Raw genomic sequence first — 25,298 nt, forward strand, 5'->3', positions numbered from 1 at the left:
GAGCACAGAGGAGTGCTATCAGACAGGAGAGAGCACAGAGGAGTGCTATCAGACAGGAGAGAGCACAGAGGAGTGCTATCAGACAGGAGAGAGCACAGAGGAGTGCTATCAGACAGGAGAGAGCACAGAGGAGTGCTATCAGACAGGAGAGAGCACAGAGGAGTGCTATCAGACAGGAGAGAGCACAGAGGAGTGCTATCAGACAGGAGAGAGCACAGAGGAGTGCTATCAGACAGGAGAGAGCACAGAGGAGTCCTATCAGACAGGAGAGAGCACAGAGGAGTCCTATCAGACAGGAGAGAGCACAGAGGAGTCCTATCAGACAGGAGAGAGCACAGAGGAGTCCTATCAGACAGGAGAGAGCACAGAAGAGTCCTATCAGACAGGAGAGTGCACAGAGGAGTGCTATCAGACAGGAGAGAGCACAGAGGAATACTATCAGACAGGAGAGAGCACAGAGGCATACTATCAGACAGAGTAGTGCTAGCCCACCCTCACTTACTGGACTTTGCCCATGCCTGTGCTTCAGCTTGGACAAAGCCATGCTTTCTATAAAAAGGAAATTAAATTTTAAGTATATTAGAAAAGTTAATGTTTTGCCAAGATGTACAACATATAAAAAGTTTTTTCTATCTCAAAGTGCCCATTAAAGAGCTATAATGGATAGATCTGTATCTCTTCTGTGTTTTGGACACACATCGGTTTTGGTTAGCAACTACAGATACAAAATACTATATGTGAAAGCGGCCTACAATAGTTTTCATTAATATCTGTTGTGCTATCATTGCACCTCCAAGATGATAGAGAAGGGAATAACTATTGTGTCTGCCATGCAGGGCCATTAGTGTTGTACATCTTGTCTACCACATAGTCATTTGTGAAATATGCGACGATTACAAATCAATCTGCACATGCTAACCTGGTAGGTGTGCAGGATCTCGAGGAAGGCTTTGTAAATGTCAGGTTGGCCCTGGAAGCGATTCTTTATTTTGTTCACATAATTAATGGCATGGTTGAACTCCACTGGCTGGTTATTTTGCATGGTTGGAGTAGCTGCAGTAGCTGTTGGGGTGGGATGTGCCAACGGTCCTGGCGTGTGCGGCTGTGCTGGTGGTGAACGAGGAGATGGGTACTGAATTGGTGTGCTCTGTTGATTTGTTGGTGTATGTGCCTGTGATGGCACCGGCTGTGAACAGAAAGACAATCACCACACTATAATGTCACAGAAGTGCAAACAAAATAAAATAAGTCAGTTATACAAAAGACAGCATTAATGTAACAACCTTTTTTATCTTTAACCACAGGGTACATACATGACTTAACCCTGCAGATAGTTAATGGGCAAAATGGTTACAACATGATGGTACAATGTCTTGTTTCAGGGCCCAATACTATCACAGGTGGGATCATGGGAATTCTACTGATATTTATGCTTTAGAAACAAAGCATCCAGATGTCCCAATTTAACCCTTAAATAAACACTATCTGCTACTGTTTCTGACCCCCCATAAAGCAATGGGCACACCATGTCCAGAAACTTCTAGAAAGATTATACAGATCAGTGCCAGATTAATGGGAGTGAGAAGTGTGCAGGACTCTCTATTGCTGTGCCCTCCGTCACATATGGCATACAGTGCAGGACTCTCTATTGCTGTACCCTCCGTCACATATGGCATACATTTGGGCTCTTGTAAATGCACTCGCACACGGACATCCACCTTTGCACATTTGGGCATTTACCGTATATACTCGAGTATAAGCAGAGTTTTTCAGCACGATTTTTCGTGCTGAAAACACCCCCCTCGGCTTATACTCGAGTGAACTCCCCCACCCGCAGTGGTCTTCAACCTGCGGACCTCCAGAGGTTTCAAAACTACAACTCCCAGCAAGCCCGGGCAGCCATCGGCTGTCCGGGCTTGCTGGGAGTTGTAGTTTTGAAACCTCCGGAGGTCCGCAGGTTGAAGACCACTGCGGCCTTCAACATCATCCAGCCCCCTCTCACCCCCTTTAGTTCTGAGTACTCACCTCCGCTCGGCGCTGGTCCGGTCCTGCAGGGCTGTCCGGTGAGGAGGTGGTCCGGTGGGATACTGGTTCCGGGCTGCTATCTTCACCGGGGAGGCCTCTTCTAAGCGCTTCGGGCCCGGCCTCAGAATAGTCACGTTGCCGTGACAACGACGCAGAGGTGCGTTCATTGCCAACGTACTTCTGCGTCATTGTCAAGGCAACGCCTCTATTTCTAGGCTTATACTCGAGTCAATAACTTTTCCTGGGATTTTGGGTTGAAATTAGGGGTCTCGGCTTATACTCGGGTCGGCTTATACTCGAGTATATACGGTAATCATGTTTGCACACAAACATGTGGGAACTAGGGAGGGAACTATTATAAGCAATTATTGTATTGCAATGTACTGTTCAGTACTATGTAGTAACACAGTACTGATCAGTACTAGCAATCTTTTTGTACAGCCTGCCTAGACAAACTGCACAAGACTGCAGATCCTATTTGTCAGAGGAGGGTAAGATACCTCCAGCCACAATTGCTCTCCTTCGACCCCACAGTCTGATGAGCCCCAGAAACCCACTGCCATCGGACATTTTCCCTAGTGATGGTAAGATCTGCATTGTTCACAGCATCTAAAGGGTTAATGGTGGACAACAGCGTGACAGCAGCTGGAACTCTCCTGTTATGAATTCAGCGCTGCTTCATAGCCTGCTTCATAGCTGTGCCGTAAATGTACAATAAAGGTGTGAGCACGGTATACTCAGACCCAGCAGTCTCCCAACAATTACATGATCAAGAACACCAAGAGGCAGCAGTGCCATTGTCTTAATTGTATATATAGTATTGTTTATGTAGCAAGCATTAAAGGGTAACTCCACACCCCTAGACATCTTATCCCCTATCCAAAGGATAGGGGATAAGATGTCAGATTTCCGGGGTCCCGCTGCTGTGGGCCCCCGGGATCTCAGCTGCTGCACCCACCTGTACGGCTGCCACCTCACACCGGGAACGCTGGAGGAATCGGAGCCCGACCACAATGGCGGACGAAAGTGACATCACGACTCCGCCCCGTGTGACTTCACGCCCCGCCCCCTCAATGCAAGTCTATGGGAGGTCCGTAACGCACCTCCCATAGACTTGCATTGAGGGGGCGGGGCATGACATCACACGAGGCGGAGTCGTGACGTCGCGCTCGTCCGCTATTGTGGTCGATCTCCGAAGCCTCCAGCGTTCCCGGTGTGAGGTGGCAGCCATACAGGTGGGTGCAGCAGCCGAGATCCCGGGGGCCCAAAACAGCGGGACCCCGGCGATCTGACATCTTATCCCCTATCCTTTGCATAGGTGATAAGATGTCTAATGGTGCGGAGTACCCTTTTAAGGCAGAAACAATACAACATTTCTGCTTTTTGGGTGTATGACTGTCTCTCACAACCGCACATTGGCCAACTGAAAAATCTTCCATACAGCTGTTATTCTATAGCACTTTACGGCCCTAGTCCGGCTCCTGTGATATAATGCGGGGTTACACGGTAACCCCGCATCATATCATGACGGGCCCGGCGTCATAGTGAAGCAGGGACCCGCCGCTAATAGCGCACTACACTGATCGTGGTGCCGCGCCCTATTAACCCTTTAGCTGCGTGCTCAAAGCTGAGCCGCGCGGCTAAACGTGAAAGTAAAATGTGCCGGTTAGCTCAGGGAGCTGTTCTGGATCGCCGCGGCATCCCGAACAGCTGTACTACAGGAGGAAGGTCTCTTACCTTCCTTCCTGCAGTCCGGTTGAGACCCAGGCTTGAGCATTCAATCGCCGAAAACACTGATTGATGCATTCCTATGGAGATGCATCAATCAGTGGTAAAGATCAGTACATGCAATGCTATAGCCCCCCCTGGGGGCTATAATATGGCATAAGAAAAGTGTAAAAAAAAATCATTAAGCCTTTCAATGATCCCTTCCCCTAATAAAAGTTTGAATCACCTGGCATTTTTAAGAATAAAAAAAAAAAAAAAAAAAAACTGTGTAAATAAAAATAAACATATGTGGTATCGCCGCGTGCGGAAATGCCCGAATTATAAAAATATACCGCTTTTTAAACCGGCGAACGTGCAAAAAATGGCGTACGCGCAAAAAAATTCCAAAGTCCAAAATAGCTTATTTTTGGTCACTTTTTATATCATGAAAAGATTAATAAAAAGTGATCAAAAAGTTCGATCAATGCAAAAATGGTACCGGCAAAAACTTCAGATCACGGCGCAAAAAATGAGTCCTCATAGGCCCCTGAACATGGAAAAATAAAAAAGTTATATTGCTCAGAAAATGACATCTTTAAACGTATACATTTTGCTGCATGTATTTATGATTTTTTTTCAGTAGTAATAATACAAAGTCAAACCTATATAAGTAGGGTATCATTTTAACCGTATGGACCTAGAGAATAAAGAAAAGGTGTCCTTTTTAACAAAAAATGTACTACGTAGAAACTGAAGCCCCCAAAAGTTACAAAATGGAATTTTTTTCTCAATTTTGTTGCACAATTATCATTTTTTTCCGTTTCGCCGTAGATTTTTGGGTACAATGACTGATGTCATTACAAAGTAGAATTGGTGGCGCAAAAAATATATGCCATAATACAGATTTTTAGGTGCAAAATTGAAATTGAGTTATTTTTTAAAGGTAAGGAGGAAAAAACGAAAGTGCAAAAAACAAAAAACGCCTGGTCCTTAAGGGGTTAAGGGCATGTTCACACTAATCAGCGGTAGATTTAATCAACATAAAAACTGCTGAAATCTGCAGCAGATCAAGTTTGTAAACACAATAAAATGTATGCTGAAGAATTAAGTCCAATTAACCTAAACATTTTTTTTAAGTGCCATTAATTTAAACTATCTTCTGACACATCATTAAGTATTAAAAACTGTGATATGTACAAGACAAGAACTTAAACCCACCCAGAATGCTAGATCAAGTGGCTGTGGCGATGTGCAGGATATGTCAGTCGAGCTGAAATTTCTCAGGTAAAGAGCCTTTCCCCTCACTTGAGGGAGTTTAGTTTATTTCAAGAACACAGATGATGACTAAGAGAATCCTAAAAAAGGTGAGGTCATATATCACACTTACCTTGCTAATTTTTGCTGGGGCTGGTGGAGGAGTTGGGTGCACTGGTGGAGGGGCAGTCTGTGTGGACGGTTGTGAAGGTGGAGGAACCTGCGGGATGGGGGGTTGAAGACCATGGGTAGTGATTTGATGGACCTGCCCAGGTGTTGTGACATTCACCAAGTCATTTGTTTGCACCTCTATTTTATAACCAGGTGGTAAAAATGTATTAAAACCCATGATGAGGTCAGGATGGCCTTTGAAAAGCTGGGAAACCCGACTGATGACCCCTGGAGTGTCAATACTAGAGAGAGCATTAAAAAGAAAAAAAAAATTATAATTTATTCATAATTTTAATATATATATATATATATATATATATATATATATATATATATATATATATTATATATATACACATATACATACATATACACACACACACACACACACACCCCGTATTTATCGGCGTATAACACGCACTTTTTAGGCTAAAATTTTTAGCCTAAAGTCTACCTGCGTGTTATACGCCGATAAGCCGCTGCCGTTCAATGATTTAAAGTGGGCGCTTTAAATCAATGAACTGCAGCGGCTTTGCAGGTGCAGAGACCGCCAGCGCTGCCGGCTTCTCTGCCCCTGCCTGCCCTGGGGTCTAGAGCCCTGCTGTCGGCTCTTCTCTCCTCCTGGCTATCGGGGCCGCTGCCCGTTCTCTCCCCGAGTGACGTCATTGCGCCGCTCCATGCAGCGCATAGCAACGACGCATGGGGCGCACACCGGAGGCCTGAAGCAGCGCGGACCCTATGGGTGCCGCTGCCCCTTCTCTCCCCCTGTCTGTCGGCAGCGCTGCCCCATTGCTGGCGCCGCTTCTCTCCCCCTGGCTATCGGCGCTGGCAATGGGGCGCCGGCACCGATAGTCAGGGGGGAGAGAACAGCGCTGATAGCCAGCGGGAGAGAAGCGGCGGCAGCAGGGCTCTAGACCCCAGGAAAGGCAGGGGGAGAGAAGCGGGCAGCGACGGCCTCTCTCCCCCTGCCTTTCCTGGAGGTGTATCGAGGTATACGCATGCACACACACGCACACACACGCACCCTCATTTTACCATGGATATTTGGGTAAAAAAAAAATTTTTACCCAAATATCCTTGGTAAAATGAGGGTGTGTGTTATAGGCCGGTGCGTGGTATACCCCGATAAATACGGTGTATATACACACACACACATACATAATATATATATATATATATATATATATATATATATATATATATATATATATATATATATATATATATATATATATATACACACATATACACACACACACACCTTTAAAAAAATAAAAAAATAAATAAGCATGCCAATAAAACATAAGAAGCCAATTCTACATTCTATGGACTTTTCAGTTTCTATACATGTTCACTACGGAGAGAAAATCTACAGGTTTATAGTTGCCTTCTACTCGCTAACTGCAAGTCTTCATCCACACTTAGATCTCTTCATCGGGCTCACAATGAAGATTTTAACACATTTGAAAAGAACAGATCTTCTCTGCTCAGCATTTTAGAGTTTTCCAGCTTTAAGTGTCAGACACCCTTTGTATTAGTCATAAGACTATTGCACTTCTACTCTTCCTGCAGTCTACATAGCAGCTTAAGCAGAATGTTTGAAATGGATTTTGTGATCCATTTACCTCTGAGATTTGAACTCCTTCATAATGTCGAGGAAATCATTGTAAACCTGGGGCTGGCTGCCAAACTGCAGTTTAACCTGATCCAGGTAAGAAAGTGCATCTTCCACCTGAAAGAAAACAAAATCTGTATATTATTTTTCAGGTCCATTGAAGGTGCAAACTTACCTAACATTTCACATCACATTAAAGAGTACCTGTCATGATCTTGTTAAAATTATATAATTGTCCAAGTTCATTGCCCCATCACGATAAACCACCCCCTGCCTTTATTTTTATTATTTGTTAGTTTTCTACCTATATATTGCTCTGTATTTTCTGCTCGGTCTCAGTCAGATTCACAGACTGGGAAGGGGTGTTACCCAGCAGGTGTGACATCATCTGAAGACATACAGGGGAGAACTTCCTCCCTCACTCTGCTACACACAGCCCAGAGCAGTTCAGTGTGTGAGATGAGCTATGATTGGCTAAGGTGGAACCCCATAACCCCCCCCCCCCCCCCCCCCCAAGCACTCCTGACTGTATTTCCTGACTTTAGACTTCCGCCAGGCCTGCAGGAGTCCAAAGTCTGTGCAAGAGCTGGGGGAAAATGTGCAAGAGTAGGGAGACACCTAGTGGCAGTTTTTTTTTTTTTTTTTTTAAACACAAATAAAACAAAGAAAACTTCATTTTTTAAACAAAGTAAATTAGAAAGATTTTTTATTTACCATAAGGAGTGCAATAGCAAAAATTAGTTTTAATGATAGTGCTAATTTAAGCAAATTTTGCAATGTACCACTATTTTGACTGTTTGTACCTTTAGTCTCTGGAACTGCTGACCCTGTGCAGGTGCAGCTGGTGGGGTTGAATGAGTATGACTTGGAACCCCAGGGCCCCCATGGCCTGGCACAGGGGTGCTGTGATGATGAGCTCCATGTACTGCTGCCAGAGCCGCTTGTCCATGGCTGCCAGAACTTTGAGGCACTGTTGAAACCTGAAATGAATAACAAGCAAGTCAAACAACCTATAAATTCACCACTGGCATAAGTGTGAGCGGTAAAAGCTTTTGGCTACAAGCTCCAGAGAACTTTGCAGACTTTACTTTTATAAAATTACATTAAATTTGTTTCTGTAATGTATATTAATATATATAACCTAACCCATCATAATGTAAAGTTCCAAAGTGTTATGTAAACACAAGACACTTCATAGGAATGGACAGGAATTGACAGCTTCATCAGGCATAGCAGGTGTAACAAGGTAGTGCAATATACAGTCAGATTTTAACCCTTTGTAGCTATAAATTAACTCCTCACATACATCCAGTTGACTCATTCAAATGAAGGAGATGGGGGCAGGGTGCTGCTGGGATCCGGGAGTTCCCAGTTTTCCCATCCCCCAGCTGGTCCCCATATGGCCAAAACATAATGTGAACCCACCCTTACTGGACTTTGTCCATGCCTTTGCTTCAGCTTGGACAAAGCCATGATTTTATAAGTCATGATTTCTATTTAAAAAAAAACAGGAAATACTATTTTCTTATGAAGTATATTAGAAAGGTTAATGTTTTGCCAAATGTACAACATCTAAAAAGTTTTTGTATCTGACAGTGCCCATTTAAAAAAATAACTTTTTTCAATGCTATAATATATTATATTTATGAATGTGTATGTTGATTTTAACATGTATTCTGTATGTAAGTAGTTAATTGTTATACCTGCAAAGGGTTAAAAGCTGACTATATTGCACAACCTTGTTACTCATGCTATGCCTGATGAAGCTGCCATTGCTCAGTGAAATGCATTACATGATGGTCCAATAAAGCTGCTCCTTCAACTTATGTGGTGGTATTCATCAGCGCCAGTGAACTCCTGTCTATTCCTATGAAGTGTGCACTATGTTTACTGCATTGTTTCCCAACCAGGGTGCCTCCAGCTGTTGCAAAACTAAAACTCCCAGCATGCCCGGACAGCCGTTGGCTGTCCGGGCATGCTGGGAGTTGTAGTTTTGCAACAGCTGGAGGCACCCTGGTTGGGAAACCAGGGCTGTGGAATCGGAGGCGGACAAAATTTTGGGTACCTGGAGTCTGAGTCGGCAAACAATGCACCGACTCCGACTAAATTTAGATTGGAATAAAAAATAAAAAAAAAAGCAAGTTTAAATGTCCCAATTCACAAAAAGTTACAATTAATGACTTCTCTACTATAAGAATAAAGACCAATGCATGCAGTGCCTCACGTAACCACAAAACGAACACATTAAGTGACTGTGAAGAAGCATGCTTTTCATGTGCTTTACTATATGGCACACAACGCACAATGGGATTCTACTAGGGAAATCATGTTTTATAATAAATGCCCCTTCCTTGATCCTCCCACTGCCCTGTCTTCAGCAGCAGATCAGCACACAAACTGTTCAATACAGTAGACTGTTTGTTGGCTTCCCAGCCAGTAGTCCTGTGGTAATGACAGGTATGTTGCCTTTCTTTCCTTCAAGGAATGTATAAAATACATTCGCATATTAATACAGAGGAGTCGGAACATTTGTCTACCGACTCCACAGCCCTGTGGGAAACACTGGTTTACTGTATCATCCAGGTCAGGAAGGCTGCAGACCCCATCCTTGTTTTCTTACACACCTTTACTATTGTTGTGTATGGGTTGCACAACTTACTGTAGTAAGCGGGATAACATTATTCATTGCCTGCTTATCTTGGTTTTATTACAATATGGAGCGATGTCCTTGCTTTTTTTTTCCCCCCAAAGTGTTGTGTAAACATTCCAAAATAGAAAGTGTACCTCAAAAGGCAACAATATTATTAAAGCTCAACGGAATACAGAAATTTTTACCTGATATCCAGGTGTCACAGAATACTGGATGCCCGCTGCGGGCTGCATGGCATCAGACTGTGATTCATAAGCAGGGGGAGCTGGAGCAAGGACACGGTGTTGATGGGGAAATGGTTCAGTGATACGCCGTGCCTGGGGTGGGTATGGTGCTGGCTCCGGGTCATCCAGTCTCCGCTTCATCCTGAAAACATAGTCGGGTGCCAGTGATTTCCCTGCAAAGAGGTAAAAGAAGCATTACTAAGAGCGTTACCTAGAGGTGAGCTTAACTGGAAACTAGGGCTGGGCGGTTTGACCAAATGTGTGTATCACAGTATTTATTTATTTTTTTTTACTTACGGCGGTTCCACGGTATATAACGGTATTTTCAACCCCCCAATCATGTGACCCGCGCGCGGTGTTCGGCTCCCCCCCCAATCATGTGACCCGCGCGCGGTGTTCGGCTCCCCCCCCAATCATGTGACCCGCGCGCGGTGTTCGGCTCCCCTCAATTAATGATCAGCCCAGCGGGGTACTACTCACAGATGTCAAGCACTGCCCTCCTCCTTTTTGTTGGGGCCGCCGGCGATGGAACTCACTGTACGCCAGTGGTCTCCAACCTGCGGACCTCCAGTTGTTGCAAAACTACAACTCCCAGCATGCCCGGACAGCCAACGCTGTCCGGGCATGCTGGGAGTTGTAGTTTTGCAGCAGCTGGAGGTCTGCAGGTTTGAGACCACTGCTGTACGCTGTAGAAGCCGGCTTCTTACATGACAGTGGGCTCAGCCTATCACTAGCCAGGGCGGGGCATCGCTCCGGCCGGTGATAGGCTGACGGCTGTCCTCCCCCCATCCCCAGCGTGCTTCCTAGGTGGGTAAGTTAAAAGTTTATTTTCTGTATCTTTTGCAGCCCGGGCATAGGGATACAGCGTACAGCAGTGGTCTCAAACCTGTGGACCTCCAGCTGTTGCAAAACTACAACTCAAAGCATGCCCGGACAGCCGTTGACTGTCCGGGCATGCTGGGAGTTGTAGTTTTGCAACAGCTGGAGGTCCGCAGGTTGGAGACCACTGGCGTACAGTGAGTTCCAGCACCCGGCGGCCCCCAACAAAGAGGAAGAGGGAAGTGCTTGAGTAGTGCCCCGCTGGGCTGATCATTAATTTTGGGGGGGGCAGAACAGCGCTGGCGGGTAACATAGGGTTAGTTCCCAGATGTGGGGACAGCGCTGCGCTGGGCAGATAATACATTCCCAAGGGGGAGGGGCCCAACCATTATTGCGTATGGGGGAAAATTCATAGCGTGCAGCCCAAAAATTTGGTATTCGGTATGAACCGGTATACCGCCCAGCCCTACTGGAAATCTGAAAGGATACACCCGCAGAGGTGATCTTCATATCTCCTTACAAGAACGTCAAGTCAATAAGTAAAGATCAAGTCAATAAAATGGTGAGTTTTACATATTATTTTACCAAGTGCAAGATGAATATAAATACCTTGTATGTGTGTGTATACATGCAAGAACTTAAGTGTGGACCAGCATTAGCTAACAAATAACTTCTACCGTGTATCTACCAACATTGGGGAAGTTTAACCTGTCTGGTACTACGGGCGTATGGATACGCCCTTGCGTCCTGGTACTTAAGGACCAAGGGCGTACCTGTGCGCCGGTGGGAATTTCGATCCCCGCGGGGATCGGACGGGATGCCTGCTGAAATCATTCAGCAGGCATCTCGTGCAAATGACCCCCCCCCCATTTGTCGTCGATCGCTGCAAATCACCGATCAATTCAGAGCGGCGATTCGCGGCTATTCCGGGCTGATCGGGTCTCTGTTGATCCGATAGCCCGGAAAATAGGGATGATCGGAGCTGTCAGAGACCTCCCCGATCATCCTAAAGGATAGGAGCGACGTGGCAGGTGTGCCACCTCCTCCTATCCCCTGCGATTGGCCAATGCGGCCAATCGCAGGGCAGGGGCGGGACGTTCATTTCCCCCCGATCTGCCTGCCCCTGGATGTCGGGGCAGAGCGGGGGAAAGATGGCGGCGATGAATGCGGCGGGGACCAGCGGCACGGGAACACAGGGAGGCGGCAGGAGCTGACAGGAGGCGGGCAGCAGGCAAGTGGCAGAGGCGGTGTTAGATGCAGCTGTGAAGATCGCTGTAAAGTGATCTTCACTGCTGCATCTAGGAGTCTCATAACTACAACTCCCAGCATGCGCGGTCTGTCAGTGCATGCTGGGAGTTGTAGTTTCACACGGGCAGGGGTTTACAGCAAGTTTCCCGCATCAAGTTTGAGATGCGGCAAATTTTCTGCTGCAGTGGGAAACTCACTGTAAACCTCCACCCATGTGACTGTACCCTAAAAACACTACACTAACCCGAAATAAAGAGTAAAACACTACATATACACTACACCCTTACACTGTCGTCTCCCCCACCCCAGTAAAAATTAAAAAAGTCTTGTACGTCAGTTCTTCCAAAACGGAGCCTCCAGCTGTTGCAAAATAACTGCCAGTATTGCCGGACAGCCACTGACTGTCCAGGCATGTTGGGAGTTTTGCAAAAGCTGGAGGCACCCTGCTTGGAAAAAACTGACGTACAGTATTTTTGGTGGAGGAGGCAAGTGTAACGCTTGCATCCGGGTACACCCTTATGAAAATCCCTAATTTAGGCCTCAAATGCGCATGGCGCTCTCTCACTTCAGAGCCCTGTCGTATTTCAAGGCAACAGTTTAGGGCCACATATGGGGTATTTCCGTACTCGGGAGAAATTACGCTACAGATTTTTGGTGGCTTTTTCTCCTTTTACCCCTTATGAAAAGGAAAAGTTGGGGTCTACAACAGCCTGTTAGTGTAAATTTTTTACACTAACATGCTGGTGTTGCCCCATACTTTTCATTTTCTTAAAAGGTAAAAAGGAAAAAAAAAAAAAAAAAAAAAAAAAAAAGACCCCCAAAATTTGTAACACAATTTCTCCCATGTATGGAAATACCCCATGTGTGGACGTAAAATGCTCTGCGGGCGCACAACAAGGCTCAGGAGTGAGAGCGCACCATGTACATTTGAGGCCTAAACTGGTGATTTGCACAGGGGGTGGCTGATTTTACAGCGGTTCTGACATAAACGCAAGACAATAAATACCCACATGTGACCCCATTTTGTAAACTACACCCCTCACAGAATGTAATAAGGGGTATAATGAGCCTTAACACCAGATTTTTGGAACAGTGGTCAGTGAAAATGAAAAATTTTATTTTTCATTTGCACAGCAAACCGTTACAAAGATCTATCAAACCCCAGTGGGGTGTAAATGCTCACTGCACCCCTTGTTACGTTCCTTGAGGTGTTTAGTTTCCGTAGTAGTGTGCCATGTGGAGTATTTTTCTCTGTTCTGGCACCATGGGGGCTTCCTAAATGAGAAATGCCCCGCAAAAAACATTTCAGCAAAATTCACTTTCTAAAAGCCAAATGTGACTCCTTCCCTTCTGAGCCCTCTAGTGCACCCGCGGATCACTTTACATCCACATATGAGGTATTTCCTTACTCAAGAGAATGGGGTTACAAATTTTGGGCAAAATTTTCATCTATTACCCCTCATGAAAAATTTGGGGTAACAAGAATTTTAGTGGAAAAAATCAAATGTTTCCATTTTCACGTCCAACTTTATTGAAAATTTGTCAAAAACCTGTGGGGTGTTAAGGCTCACTGTACCCCTTGTTACATTGCTTGAGGGGTGTAGTTTCCCAAATAGTATACCATGTGGGGTGTTTTTCGCTGTTCTGGCACCATAGGGGCTTCCTAAATGTGACATGCCCCCCACAAGCCATTTCAGCAAAATTCGCTCTCCAAAATCCCATTGTCCCTCCTTCCCTTCTGAGCCTTCTAGTGCGCCCACAGAACACTTTACATCCACATATGAGGTATTTCCTTACTCAAGAGAAATGGGGTTACAAATTTTGGGGGGATTTTTCTCCTTTTACCCCTTTAAAAAAATATATGGGTCTACAAGAACAGGTTAGTGTAAAAAAAAAAATGAAGATTTAGAATTTTTGCCTCCACTTTGCTGCTATTCCTGTGAAACACCCAAAAGGTTAAACTTTCTGAATATCATTTTGAATACGTTGAGGGGTGCAATTTTCATAAAGACCCTCAAATTCACTTCAAAACTGAACTGGTCCCTGAAAAACTCAGATTTTCTAATTTACTTGAAAAATGTGAAAATTGCTGAACTTTGAAGCCCTTTAATGTCTTTAAAAAGTAAAAAACATGTCAACGTTATGATGCCAACATAAAGTAGACATATTGTACATGTGAATCAATATCATTTATTTGAAATGTCTATTTTCCTTACAAGCAGAGAGCTTCAAAGTTATAAAAATGCAAAATTTTCAAATTTTTCATGAAATTTTCAAATTTTTCACCAAGAAATTATGCAAGTATCGATGGAAATTTACCACTAACATAAAAGAGAATATGTCTTGAAAAAAAACACCAATCTCAATCAAATTCATAAGTACAAGCATCCCAGAGTTATTAATGTTTAAAGTGACAGTGGTCAGATGTGCAAAAAATGCTCTGGTCCTAAGGGTCAAAATGGTCTTGGTCCCCAAGGGGTTAAAGGGGTACTCCGCTCTTAGAAATCTTATCCTCTATCCAAAGGATGGGGGAGAAGATATCTGATTGCTGTGTTCCCCATCTGAATACACTAGTAGTGAAATCAATGTAGGGTTTGTATCAGGTCAGGAGGAATGAGATTTCAGGGCCATTTACAACCACTATTCTGTCTAAGGGTATGTTCACACTGTGGAATCGCCGCTCCGATTCAGTCAGGCGGCCGCTGCCGAAAATACTTCGGCGGTAGGACCGTGGGGCACTGTGCCGTCACCATTGACGGCTATGCAGTGCTCACGGAATTCCGCGCAAAGAATGAACATGTTCTTTTTTTTGCACGGGACAATTTCAGCGGCGGAATTGTCCGTCGCTGAAATTTCGCAGTGTGAACGGGTCTTGCAGAAGACCCATTCACACTGATGGTACTGTTCACTGAGTGGAATTCTACTGTGGAATTTCCAGTGTGTAAACGTACCTGATGGCATGGCTAACCAAACCTACCACGTCATGTGAAATGGCGCACCTAAACCACTGAGGACAATAAGTTTTGACCCCTTAACAACAATGGGGGTAAATGTATGTCCTGGTACTTAACGCTCCAGGACGTACATTTATGTCGAGTAGTGGTCCAACAACAAAGTGAGAGCAGCTCCTGCTATTAGTACCTGTGTACTTACAGTAAATGGATATTCACAATCCGGCCAATAGGAGTCATTTTACCCCTTAAGTGCCACGATCAATAGTGACCACTTAAAAGCCGCAGTGACAGTCTCCCTAGCCTGATCTGCTCCCCCACAACATATATGCGGGTGTCTGATGGTTTACAGGCCCGTTGGACCCAACCTGCTCCATGCAGGTCCCATGTGCAATTTGCCAGTGCACACTAGCTCCCTAATAAAACGTAATAATGCTATGCAATCTGAAGATTGCAAGTAAAACTCCCTTATGGAGACGTAAAAAGTTTGTATATATATTTATTTAATTTTTTTTAATATAAAAACCAACTCTTCTAACACAAATTAAGATACCCCTTCTTCCATTTTTCAAATAAAAAAAAAATAAAACAAATCTGTATCGTCGCATGCTGAAGTGTCCAAACTAATATAACATTAGTGACCCTAGTTGGTAAATGGCATAAACATAAAACTCCAACCCAAAAAGTTAGAATTGCTAATTTTTGATCACAGCATATAATTTTTAAAATAAGTGATCAAAAAAGTCCCATCTTAAATCAAAAATGGTACTGATAACTACAGATCATGGCGCAAATTTTTTTTTTTTTTACTTCATTTAGCCCTTAATATGAAATATGATAAATTTATAGGTGCCAGAATAAGGCAAAAATGTTCACACTTTTTTTGTAAAAAAGTGAGTTTATTAAAGCAGTACAATAATACAAGAATTATGTAACCATGGGTATTGTGTTAAACATATTGACCCATAGAAAAGAGAAACAACATGTAACTTTTACTGTAAAGTGCACTGCATAAAAAAAATAAAAATATTTTTATAAAAAAAATTAACATTGGGGTTTTTCAATTCCCCCCCCCCCCAAATTATATAGTATTTGGCTTTGCTGTATATTTTATGACACAATGAAAGGTGTCATTACACAGCACAGAAAAACAAGCCCTCATATTGGTCTGTGGATGGAAAAATAAGTCTTAAAGGGGTATTCCAGGCCAAAACTTTTTTTTTTTTATACATCAACTGGCTCCGGAAAGTTAAACAGATTTGTAAATTACTTCTATTAAAAAATCTTAATCCTTCCAATAGTTATTAGCTTCTGAAGTTGAGTTGTTGTTTTCTGTCTAACTGCTCTCTGATGACTCACGTCCCGGGAGCTGTGCAGTTCATATGGGGATATTCTCCCATCATGCACAGCTCCCAGGACATGACATCATCATTGAGCAGTTAGACAGAAAACTTCAGAAGCTAATAACTATTGGAAGGATTAAGATTTTTTAATAGAAGTAATTTACAAATCTGTTTAACTTTCCGGAGCAAGTTGATATATAGAAAAAAGGTTTTGCCTGGAATACCCTTTTAAGACTCTTCAAAGGTGAGGAGAGAAAAACCAAAATGTTAAAATTAAAAGTGGGCTGTGTCCTTAAAGGGGTAATCCGCTGCCACGGCGCTTGGAACATTTTGTTCCGAACGCTTGGAGTGGGCAGCAGGGGTCGTGATGTCACAGCCACACCCCTCGTGACATAACGTCACACCCCTCAATGCAAGTTTATGGTAGGGGGCATGGACACCACGCCCCCTCCCATAGACTTGCATTGAGGGGTTGCGGCATGATGTCGCGACCACTGCCACCCGCACTCAGCGTTCTAAACGAATGTCGGGGGCTGCACAAAGATCGCAGGGGTCCCCACGATCAGACATTTTATCCTGTATTCTTTGGATAGGGGATAAGATGTCTACGGGTGGAGTACCCCTTTAAAGGAGTTAAAAAAAAAAAAAATTCTGAATAAAAAGCTTCTCAACAAGCTCAATAGACCCCAAGGTTGGGTTTACATGCATTTGGAAGATTTATCAAAACCTGTGAAGAGGAAGAGTTGACAGTTGTCCACAGCAACCAATCAGATTGCTACTTTTGTCAGATGCCTTTTTTTTATTTACTTATTTATTTTTTAAATCGACAGTTGTCCACAGCAACCAATCAGATCGCTTCTTTGATTTAAAAAAAAAAAGAAAAAAAGAGGCATCTGAAAAATAAAAGTAGCGATCTGATTGGTTGCTGTGGACAACTGTCGATTTAAAAAAAAAAAAAAAGGCATCTGAAAAATAAAAGTAGCGATCTGATAGGTTCCTATGGGAAACTAGATTTTCCTCTGCACATATTTTGATAAATCTCCTCCACTAGCATTTTACATCAGTATTTAGAGCCAAAACCAGGAGTAAAGAGGAAAACTATAATGGAAAGATTTGCCCCTTTGTGTTATGGGCCCCCTGGTGGTTACAGGTGAACCCAGTGTCATTGGGATGTATCACCTATAGAAGAGCAGTGAAGTACAGGTTGGGGTCTAGAACCACAGCTAAAGAGTTCTGGATGGAGAAAAAGGCAGCACAGCTCTTGCTCTTCTTTATTTGGTTTATAAAACATTGAAAATGGCATCCAGAACATGCGCGGTTCAGGAGTAAGTCTTCTGAGAGGAAGGGATATGGTCGTAAAATTAGGCTGGGTTTACACTGCATTTTTTACTTTGTTCCTGTCATAGTACGTTTAATTTTGCTGCAGGCAAAAACTTAGTCAACTACTTTATTGTGTACGCTAATAAAAATATATACGTTATTGTGTATGCCAGCGTTTCCCAACCAGGGTGCCTCCAGCTGTTGCAAAACTACAACTCCCAGCATGCTCGGACAGCCAAAGGCTGTCCGAGCATGCTGGGAGTTGTAGTTTTGCAACAGCTGGAGGCACCCTGGTTGGGAAACACTGGTGTATGCCAATAAAAAAAGGTTTCTGTCCTTTATAACTGGAGGTGAGCGAACTTACAGTGAATTTGATTCGTCACGAACTTCTCGGCTCGGCAGTTGATGACTTATCCTGCATAAATTAGTTCAGCTTTCCGGTGCTTTGGTGGGCTGGAAAAGGTGGATACAGTCCTAGGAGACTCTTTCCTAGGACTGTATCCACCTTTTCCAGCCCACCAGAGCACCTGAAAGCTGAAATCATTTATACAGGATAAGTCATCAACTGCCGAGCCGAGAAGTTCGTGACGAATCGAGTTTACTGTAAGTTCGCTCATCTCTATTTATAATGTAAGTCAATGGAAAAGGAATGGCATATAGCAGCATTCATTTACATATACATTAAGCGAAGACAAAAACGCAGTGTGAACACACCCTTAGACATATGCATTTTTTTTTTACCCCCATTAATGACAATACCTTGAAAAAACACTGTAGGAAATAGTAACCAACGCAGTTTACCTTTACAGACTTCTTATGGAAAAAGAGCCCACACAGCAGGTCTGGAGGTAGGAGCTCTATGGCAGCGTTTCCTAACCAGACAGTGCCACCAGCCATTGCAAAACTACCACCACCCGCATGCAGACAGTCGTAGAATGCTGCTATATGCCCTCCGTTTCCCAGGGACTTACATTATAGAAAGAAAGGACAGAAATTTATACATTTTTAAGGAAAGAGAAATATAAAAGAAAGAATTTACACATCTCCCAACTGCTGGATCATTTGGCAAAAAAAACAAAACAAAAAAAAATAAACTGTCACATAGCGGTGTGTAACGCACCTTAAAGGGGTACTCCACTGGAAAACTTTTTTTTCTTTTTAAAAATCAACTGGTGCCAGAAAGTTAAAAAGATTTGTAAATTACTTCTATTTAAAAATCCTATCCCTTCCAGTACTTGTATGCTGCTGTATGCTCCACAGGAAGTTCTTTTCTTTCTGAATTTCTTTTCTGTCTGACCACAATGCTCTCTGCTGACACCTCTGTCCATGTCAGTCACTGTCCAGAGCAGGATAGGTTTTCTATGAGGATTAGCTCCTACTCTCGACAGTTCCTAAAATGGACATACCCATAGCAAACCTCTCCTGCTCTGGACAGTTTCTGACATGAACAGAGGTGTCAGCAGAGAGCACTGTGGTTAGACAGAAAGGAAATTCAAAAAGAAAATAACTTCCTGTGGAGTATACAGCAGTTTATAAATACTGGAAGGATTAAGATTTTTTTTAACCCCTTAAAGGGGTACTCCGCCCCTAGACATCTTATCCCCTATCCAAAGGATAGGGGATAAGATGTCAGATCGCCGCGTTCCCGCTGCTGGGGACCCCCGGGATTGCCGCTGCAGCACCCCGCTGTCATTACTGCACAGAGAGAGTTCGCTCTGCACGTAACGACGGGCAGTACAGGGGCCGGAGCATCGTTACGTCACGGCTCCGCCCCTCATGACGTCACGGCCCACCCCCTCAATATGAGTCTATGAGAGGAGGCGTGGCGGTCGTCACGCCCTGCCATAGACTTGTATTAAGGGGCGGGCCGTGATGTCACGAGGGGCGGAGCCATGACATCACGCTGCTCCGTCCCCTGTATCGCCCGTCATTACGCACAGAGCGAACTCTCTCTGTGCAGTAATGACAGCGGGGTGCTGCAGCGGCAATCCCGGGGGTCCCCAGCAGTGGGACCACGGCGATCTGACATCTTATCCCCTATCCTTTAGATTGGGGATAAGATGTCTAGGGGCGGAGTACCCCTTTAAGGACTCAGCCCATTTTCACTTTAAAGGGGTTATCCAGGAAAAAAAAAAATTTTTATATGTCAACTGGCTGCAGAAAGTTAAACAGATTTGTAAATTACTTGTATTAAAAAATCTTAATCCTTTCAGTACTTATGAGCTTCTGAAGTTAAGGTTGTTCTTTTCTGTCTATGTGCTCTCTGACGACACCTGTCTCGGGAAACGCCCAGTTTAGAAGAGGTTTGCTATGGGGATTTGCTTCTAAACTGGGCGTTTCCCGAGACACGTGTCGTCAGAGAGCACATAGACAGAAAAGAACAACCTTAACTTCAGAAGCTCATAAGTACTGAAAGGATTAAGATTTTTTAATACAAGTAATTTACAAATCTGTTTAACTTTCTGCAGCCAGTTGACATATAAAATTTTTTTTTTTTCCTGGATAACCCCTTTAAAGTGAAAATGGGCTGAGTCCTTAAAGGGGTACTCTGCCCCTAGACATCTTATCCCCAATCTAAAGGATAGGGGATAAGATGTAGGTTTTATTTATTTTACTATTTAAAAAAAAATTATAACTACATGCACCAAAATTAGTATGTTTAAAATTGACATCTTCTGACCCCCTATAACTTTTTATTTTTCCCATATATGGGGCTCTATGAGGGCTTATTTTTTGTGCCGTGGTCTGTAGTTTTTATTAGTACCATTATTGTTTTGATGGGCCTTTTTAATCGCTTTTTATTAATATTTTTATGGTATATGAAGTGACCAAAAATTCAAAATTTTGGACTTATTTTTTGTATTTCAGAACTTTAGTATTTTATTTTACGTGTATGCCATCGACCGTGTGGTTTATATATGCCTTATACTTTAATAGTTTGGCCATTTACATTTTTTATTACATTATTTTATTTAAAAATGTAAAAAAAAAGGAAAAGGGGTGATTTTATTGGGGGAGCTTATTCACATTCTCTTATTTTTTACCAATTTTTTTTTTTTTTAGCCCCCCCTTAGGAGGCTACACCATGTAATGGTATGGAGCAGTAGATCGCCGATCAGATGAGGAGGAGGCAGGTGAGGACCCTCACGTCGTCCAATAAGCTGATCGGGACATTGTGATTCTGTCGCGATAGTCCCGATCAGCTCCACTGAGCTACCGGGATAGTTTTATTTTCAGTTTAGATGCTGTGTCCAACTTGGATCGCGGCGTCTAAAGCATTAAAGTTACTGTTCAGTTAGCCATGTATCCTGGCTGACCGTAACAACCGGGACCCACGGGGTTTAACCCGTTCTCCGCTTGTGAGAACGGTTTAAACCCAGTTAGCGGGACTCAAGGACATACCTGTAGTTCCTAAGTGGTTAATAGAAGTCGTTTCCAAATCTGTTTAACTTTCTGGCACCAGTTTATTTAGAAAAAAAAAAAAAAAAAAGTTTTCCAGGGGAGTACCCCTTTAACACACTACATTCTCCACTAGACACTCCTTATAGGCTTTCTACAGTGGACCAATAAGGTATGTTTACACATTGGTAACTTGCAATTTTCACTACCCTTCACTAATGAGTAATGAACATGTGAATGTACCCTTAGGGTGTTAGCACAGGTACTGTATTAGCCATGTCACCAAAAAGCACACTGCAGAAGTGCAGCACATTGCACGCAGCTTCGCTCTGTGGTAAGGAGACTTTGTGCGTGTGTGAGAGCCCCACGAGTGAACACCTTTTACCAGAATATTTATCAAGGTCACGTAATGTAGATGTCTGAAATTACGGTGCCCAATCGGTGCATTTTTTGATGATTTTACAGACATAAATACAGCAAACACTGTAATTATATATATATATATATATATATATATATATATATATATATATATATATAACACACACACACACACACCTATATACACAGATGAAAAGCATGAGTGGGCAATGCAGTCAGTGGGTGTGACACACTGGCACAGAGGCTGTACAGCACCTATTGGGTGTATTTAGGGATTTCTAAACTTAGCGGTTGTGTCTGTTCTGCCTACCACACACAGCATCAGCAGTATCATACCAATATTTATATTTTTTGTTGTATTTCACATAATACACTGAAGGTGTATTGAAAAAACTAAAACTATGTTATTTTGTAGCCTCAGGGGTCCTTATTCCAATGTTGTTTTTACATGTCTCAAGCCTCCCCCCACCCCAATTCACTCCCTTAGCCTCATATTTATACCCACCTAAACCTAATCCCACCACCTCAGCCATATATTGACACCCCAAGCGTAATTTACATCTCCTCAGGCTAGGTTCAGACTACGGAATCTCCGGGCAGAAAATTTCCGCCCGGAGATTCCGAGTTCCGCCTGCGCCGGAAAACCATTCACTACACTATACATTATAGTAAGCGGAATTTCTGCCGGAAATTTCAAAGCAAAAATTCCGGTGGAAATTCAGTAGTCTGAACCTAGCCTTAAGCCTAATTTATGACCCCCCCCGATATTCACTCCTTAGCTGAATACTTACAGCCTCCTGAGCCCTACTCCTGCCCCCCTTGGGCCCAATTTGGATAGGGGATAAGATGTCTTGGGGCTGGAGTACCCCTTTAAGTGCAAGGCTGGTTACTAGGGATGAGCCACCCCATGCCTCCACTGAGGTCTGGATGTTAAACAGCTAGAGATTTAAAATTATAAAACATTTTGAAGCCTTTGAAAAGAGCATTTTTTTTTTCCTGCTTCTATCTGGGGGAAAAACAAAATTTTCTGAGGAAAAAAAAAAACGGAGAGTAAATTTACAAATTAAAAATAATTTAAATTCCGGGGTAAATAAAACCAATTTCCTAGTCAGCCAGACTCCGAAAACATTATCTGTCATGAGGGAGAACATTAAAGGGGTAGTCCAGTCCTGAAAAACGTATCCCCTATCCTAAGTATAGGGCATAAGTATCAGATCGTGGAGGGTCCAACCGCTGGTGCCCCCCGTGATCTCCTGTACGGGGCCCAGGCAGCCTGCAGGAAGGGGGTATGTTGACCACTACACAAAGTGGCGGCTGACACTCCCCCTCAATACAACTCTATGGCAGAGCCGGAGATTGCAGAAGGCAGCGCTCCAGCTCTGCCATAGAGTTGTATTGAGGGGGAGTGTCAGCCGCCACTTTGTGCGGTGGTCAACACGCCCCCTTCCCGCAGGCTGCCTGGGCCCCGTACAGGAGATCGCGGGGGGTGGCCCCAGCGGTTGGACCCCCCGCGATCTGATACTTATGCCCTATCCTTAGGAAAGGGGATAGGTTTTTCAGGACTGGACTACTCCTTTAAATCAACTGGTGCCAGAAAGTTTAACAGATTTGTAAATTACTTCTATTTAAGAATATTAATCCTTCCAGTACTTATCAGCTGCTATTTAAGTTATTTTCTATTTACATTTCTTTACTCTCTGACCAAAGTGCTCTCTGCTGGCACCTCTGTCCATGTCAGGAACTGTCCAGAGCAGGAGCAAATTCCCATAGCAAACATATCCTGCTCTGGACAGTTCCTGACATGGACAGAGGTGTCAGCAGAGAGCACTGTGGTCAGATTGAAAAGAAATTCAAAAAGAAAAGAAATTCCTCTGTAGTATACAGCAGCTGATAAGTACTGGAAGGATTAAGATTTTTAAAAAGAAGTAATTTACAAGTCTGTTTAACTTTCTGGAGCCAGTTGATTTATAAAAAAAAATGTTTTCCCCTTTAATAGGAATGTGATAAATGAATGTCTATTAAGGCCGATCTGAGAGGACAGAAACAACTACTGTAATACCAACAAGATGGAGCCCCGAGCCCAGCCACAACCAAAATAAAATGAAGGCTTTTCCTGCAGTGCCCCTAGAGACAGAAATGCATAGTGCACAGCTTTAAAAACTGTATTCTTATAGGGAGATTTATCAAAACCTGTCCAGAGGAAGAGTTGCCCATGACAACCAATCAGATCACTTCTTTCATTTCTGAAATGGTTTCTGTAAAATGAAAGAAGCGATCTGATTGGTTGCTATGGGCAACTCAGCAACTTTTCCTCTGGACAGGTCTTGATAAATCTCCCCCTTAGTATTTGAATTGTCTTCCAGGATCTGCTTGTCTGCAGGCGATTGAAATAACTTGCAAGGATTCTTTTATTAATATTTATAATTATAAAAGAACATCTTCCATAATTCATCTTTTCAAGTTTTTTTTTAAAAACGAAAATAAGCACTGTATACCACGGTTTTCAGTCCGGTCGCAAAACTGGATATGGGGCAAAAATGAGGCAAATGGAATCATCTGACTCCAGACGGGGCCGGGTCCGGCTATGATATAGGAGTGCCAGGTTTTCACATCTCCCAGCCGGATCCGGTCACCGAATCGTGGTGTGAATACAGCCTAACCAGACTGTCATGTATCAGCTGATCAGCTCAGAGAGGGAAAATGGTAGCCTGGCAGCACTTAAAAGGGTTATCCAGTGGAAACTGTTAATTTACTATTGTCCCCACTCCCCCATGGCTCCAGTACTGAGACCACTTTCCCCTAATCTGTAGAGCATAGGGGAACGGACAGAGACGCTCGCCGATCACTAGCTGAGGTGGGACACTGCTGCGGCCAATGATTGGCAGATTAGAGCTGTGAGGTACCTTCTACAGCTCCGGTAGGCTCTGATGAAGCAGGCTATTGGTGAACAGATCTCGGAGCTACGATGGAATGGCAGGACGGGAGTTAGGGTGGGTTCACACTACGTTTTGTCCCATACGGGAGCGCATACGGCAGGAGGGAGCTAAAAGCTCGCGCTCCCGTATGTAACCGTATGCGCTCCCGTATGCCATTCACTTCAATGAGCCGACCGGAGTGAAACGTTCGGTCCGGTCGGCTCATTTTTGCGCCGTATGCGCTTTTACAACCGGACCTAAAACCGTTGTCGACCACGGTTTTAGGTCCGGTTGTAAAAGCGCATACGGCGCAAAAATGAGCCGACCGGACCGAACGTTTCACTCCGGTCGGCTCATTGAAGTGAATGGCATACGGGAGCGCATACGGTTACATACGGGAGCGCGAGCTTTTAGCTCCCTCCTGCCGTATGCGCTCCCGTATGGGACAAAACGTAGTGTGAACCCACCCTTAGTGGCAGAAATTTATCAAAACCTGTGCAGAGGACGAGTGGTGCAGTTAGCCCATAGCAACCAGATCGCTTCTTTCATTTTAAAAGAGGCCTGTGAAAAATGAAAGAAGAGATCTGATTGGTTGCTATGGGCAACTTTTCCTCTACACAGGTTTTGATAAATCCGAGGACAATAGTAAATTAACAGTTTCCACTGGACAACCCCTTTAAGCCATGCCATCCTCACACTGCAGCATTAAACTGATGTGAAATAAATATAACATACCGTATATACTCTAGTATAAGCAGAGTTTTTCAGCACAATTTTTCGTGCTGAAAATGCCCCCCTCGGCTTATACTCAAGTAAAAAAAAAAAATACCCTTGAGGGGGGGGGGGTTTGAGGCCTTGGCATCCAGCTTCGCTGCAGGGACCATCCGACTAGTGATGCTGCATTGATGCTGCCGTACAGGATGGATGATGACAGGGGGGGGGGGGGGGATGATGTATTTCCCCCACCCCCCCAGGGCTTATATTCGAGTCAATACGTTTTCTCAGGTTTTGGGGGTGAAAGTAGGGGACTCTGCTTATATTCGGGTCAGCTAATACTCAAGTATATACGGTAGCTCTGGACTACAATGAGGTTCATGGGGGAGATTTATCAAAACTTGCCTAGTGCAAAAGATACTGATCGCCATAGCAACCAACCAATTTTTTTTTTTTTTTTTTTATGAAAGAAGCAGTTTGGTTGCTATGGGAAACTCTGCAACATTTCTTCTGGGGGGGGGGGGGTGATAAATCTCCCCCAATTCCTTTGTAGAGCAGCCAG

The 25,298-nt window shown here is 43.7% G+C and overlaps 1 protein-coding gene across 4 annotated transcripts in view; it reads right to left on the reverse strand.

The window, feature by feature from the left end:
* The window catches only part of SIN3A (SIN3 transcription regulator family member A), a 91,620-nt gene that overhangs the window by 61,140 nt on the left and 5,182 nt on the right, over positions 1–25,298 (reverse strand). For all 4 annotated transcript variants that reach the window (XM_056572707.1, XM_056572708.1, XM_056572706.1 and 1 more), the window contains exons 2-6: positions 9,608–9,819; positions 7,576–7,752; positions 6,783–6,889; positions 5,120–5,399; positions 920–1,186 (exon numbers count right to left, since the gene is read on the reverse strand). In XM_056572707.1, the coding sequence (XP_056428682.1) occupies positions 920–1,186; positions 5,120–5,399; positions 6,783–6,889; positions 7,576–7,752; positions 9,608–9,787 (1,011 nt within the window). In that variant the 5' untranslated portion in view covers positions 9,788–9,819. The remainder of the gene's footprint in view (positions 1–919; positions 1,187–5,119; positions 5,400–6,782; positions 6,890–7,575; positions 7,753–9,607; positions 9,820–25,298) is intronic.

The sequence above is a fragment of the Hyla sarda genome, chromosome 4 (assembly GCF_029499605.1).
Source record: "Hyla sarda isolate aHylSar1 chromosome 4, aHylSar1.hap1, whole genome shotgun sequence".
Lineage (NCBI taxonomy): Eukaryota > Metazoa > Chordata > Amphibia > Anura > Hylidae > Hyla > Hyla sarda.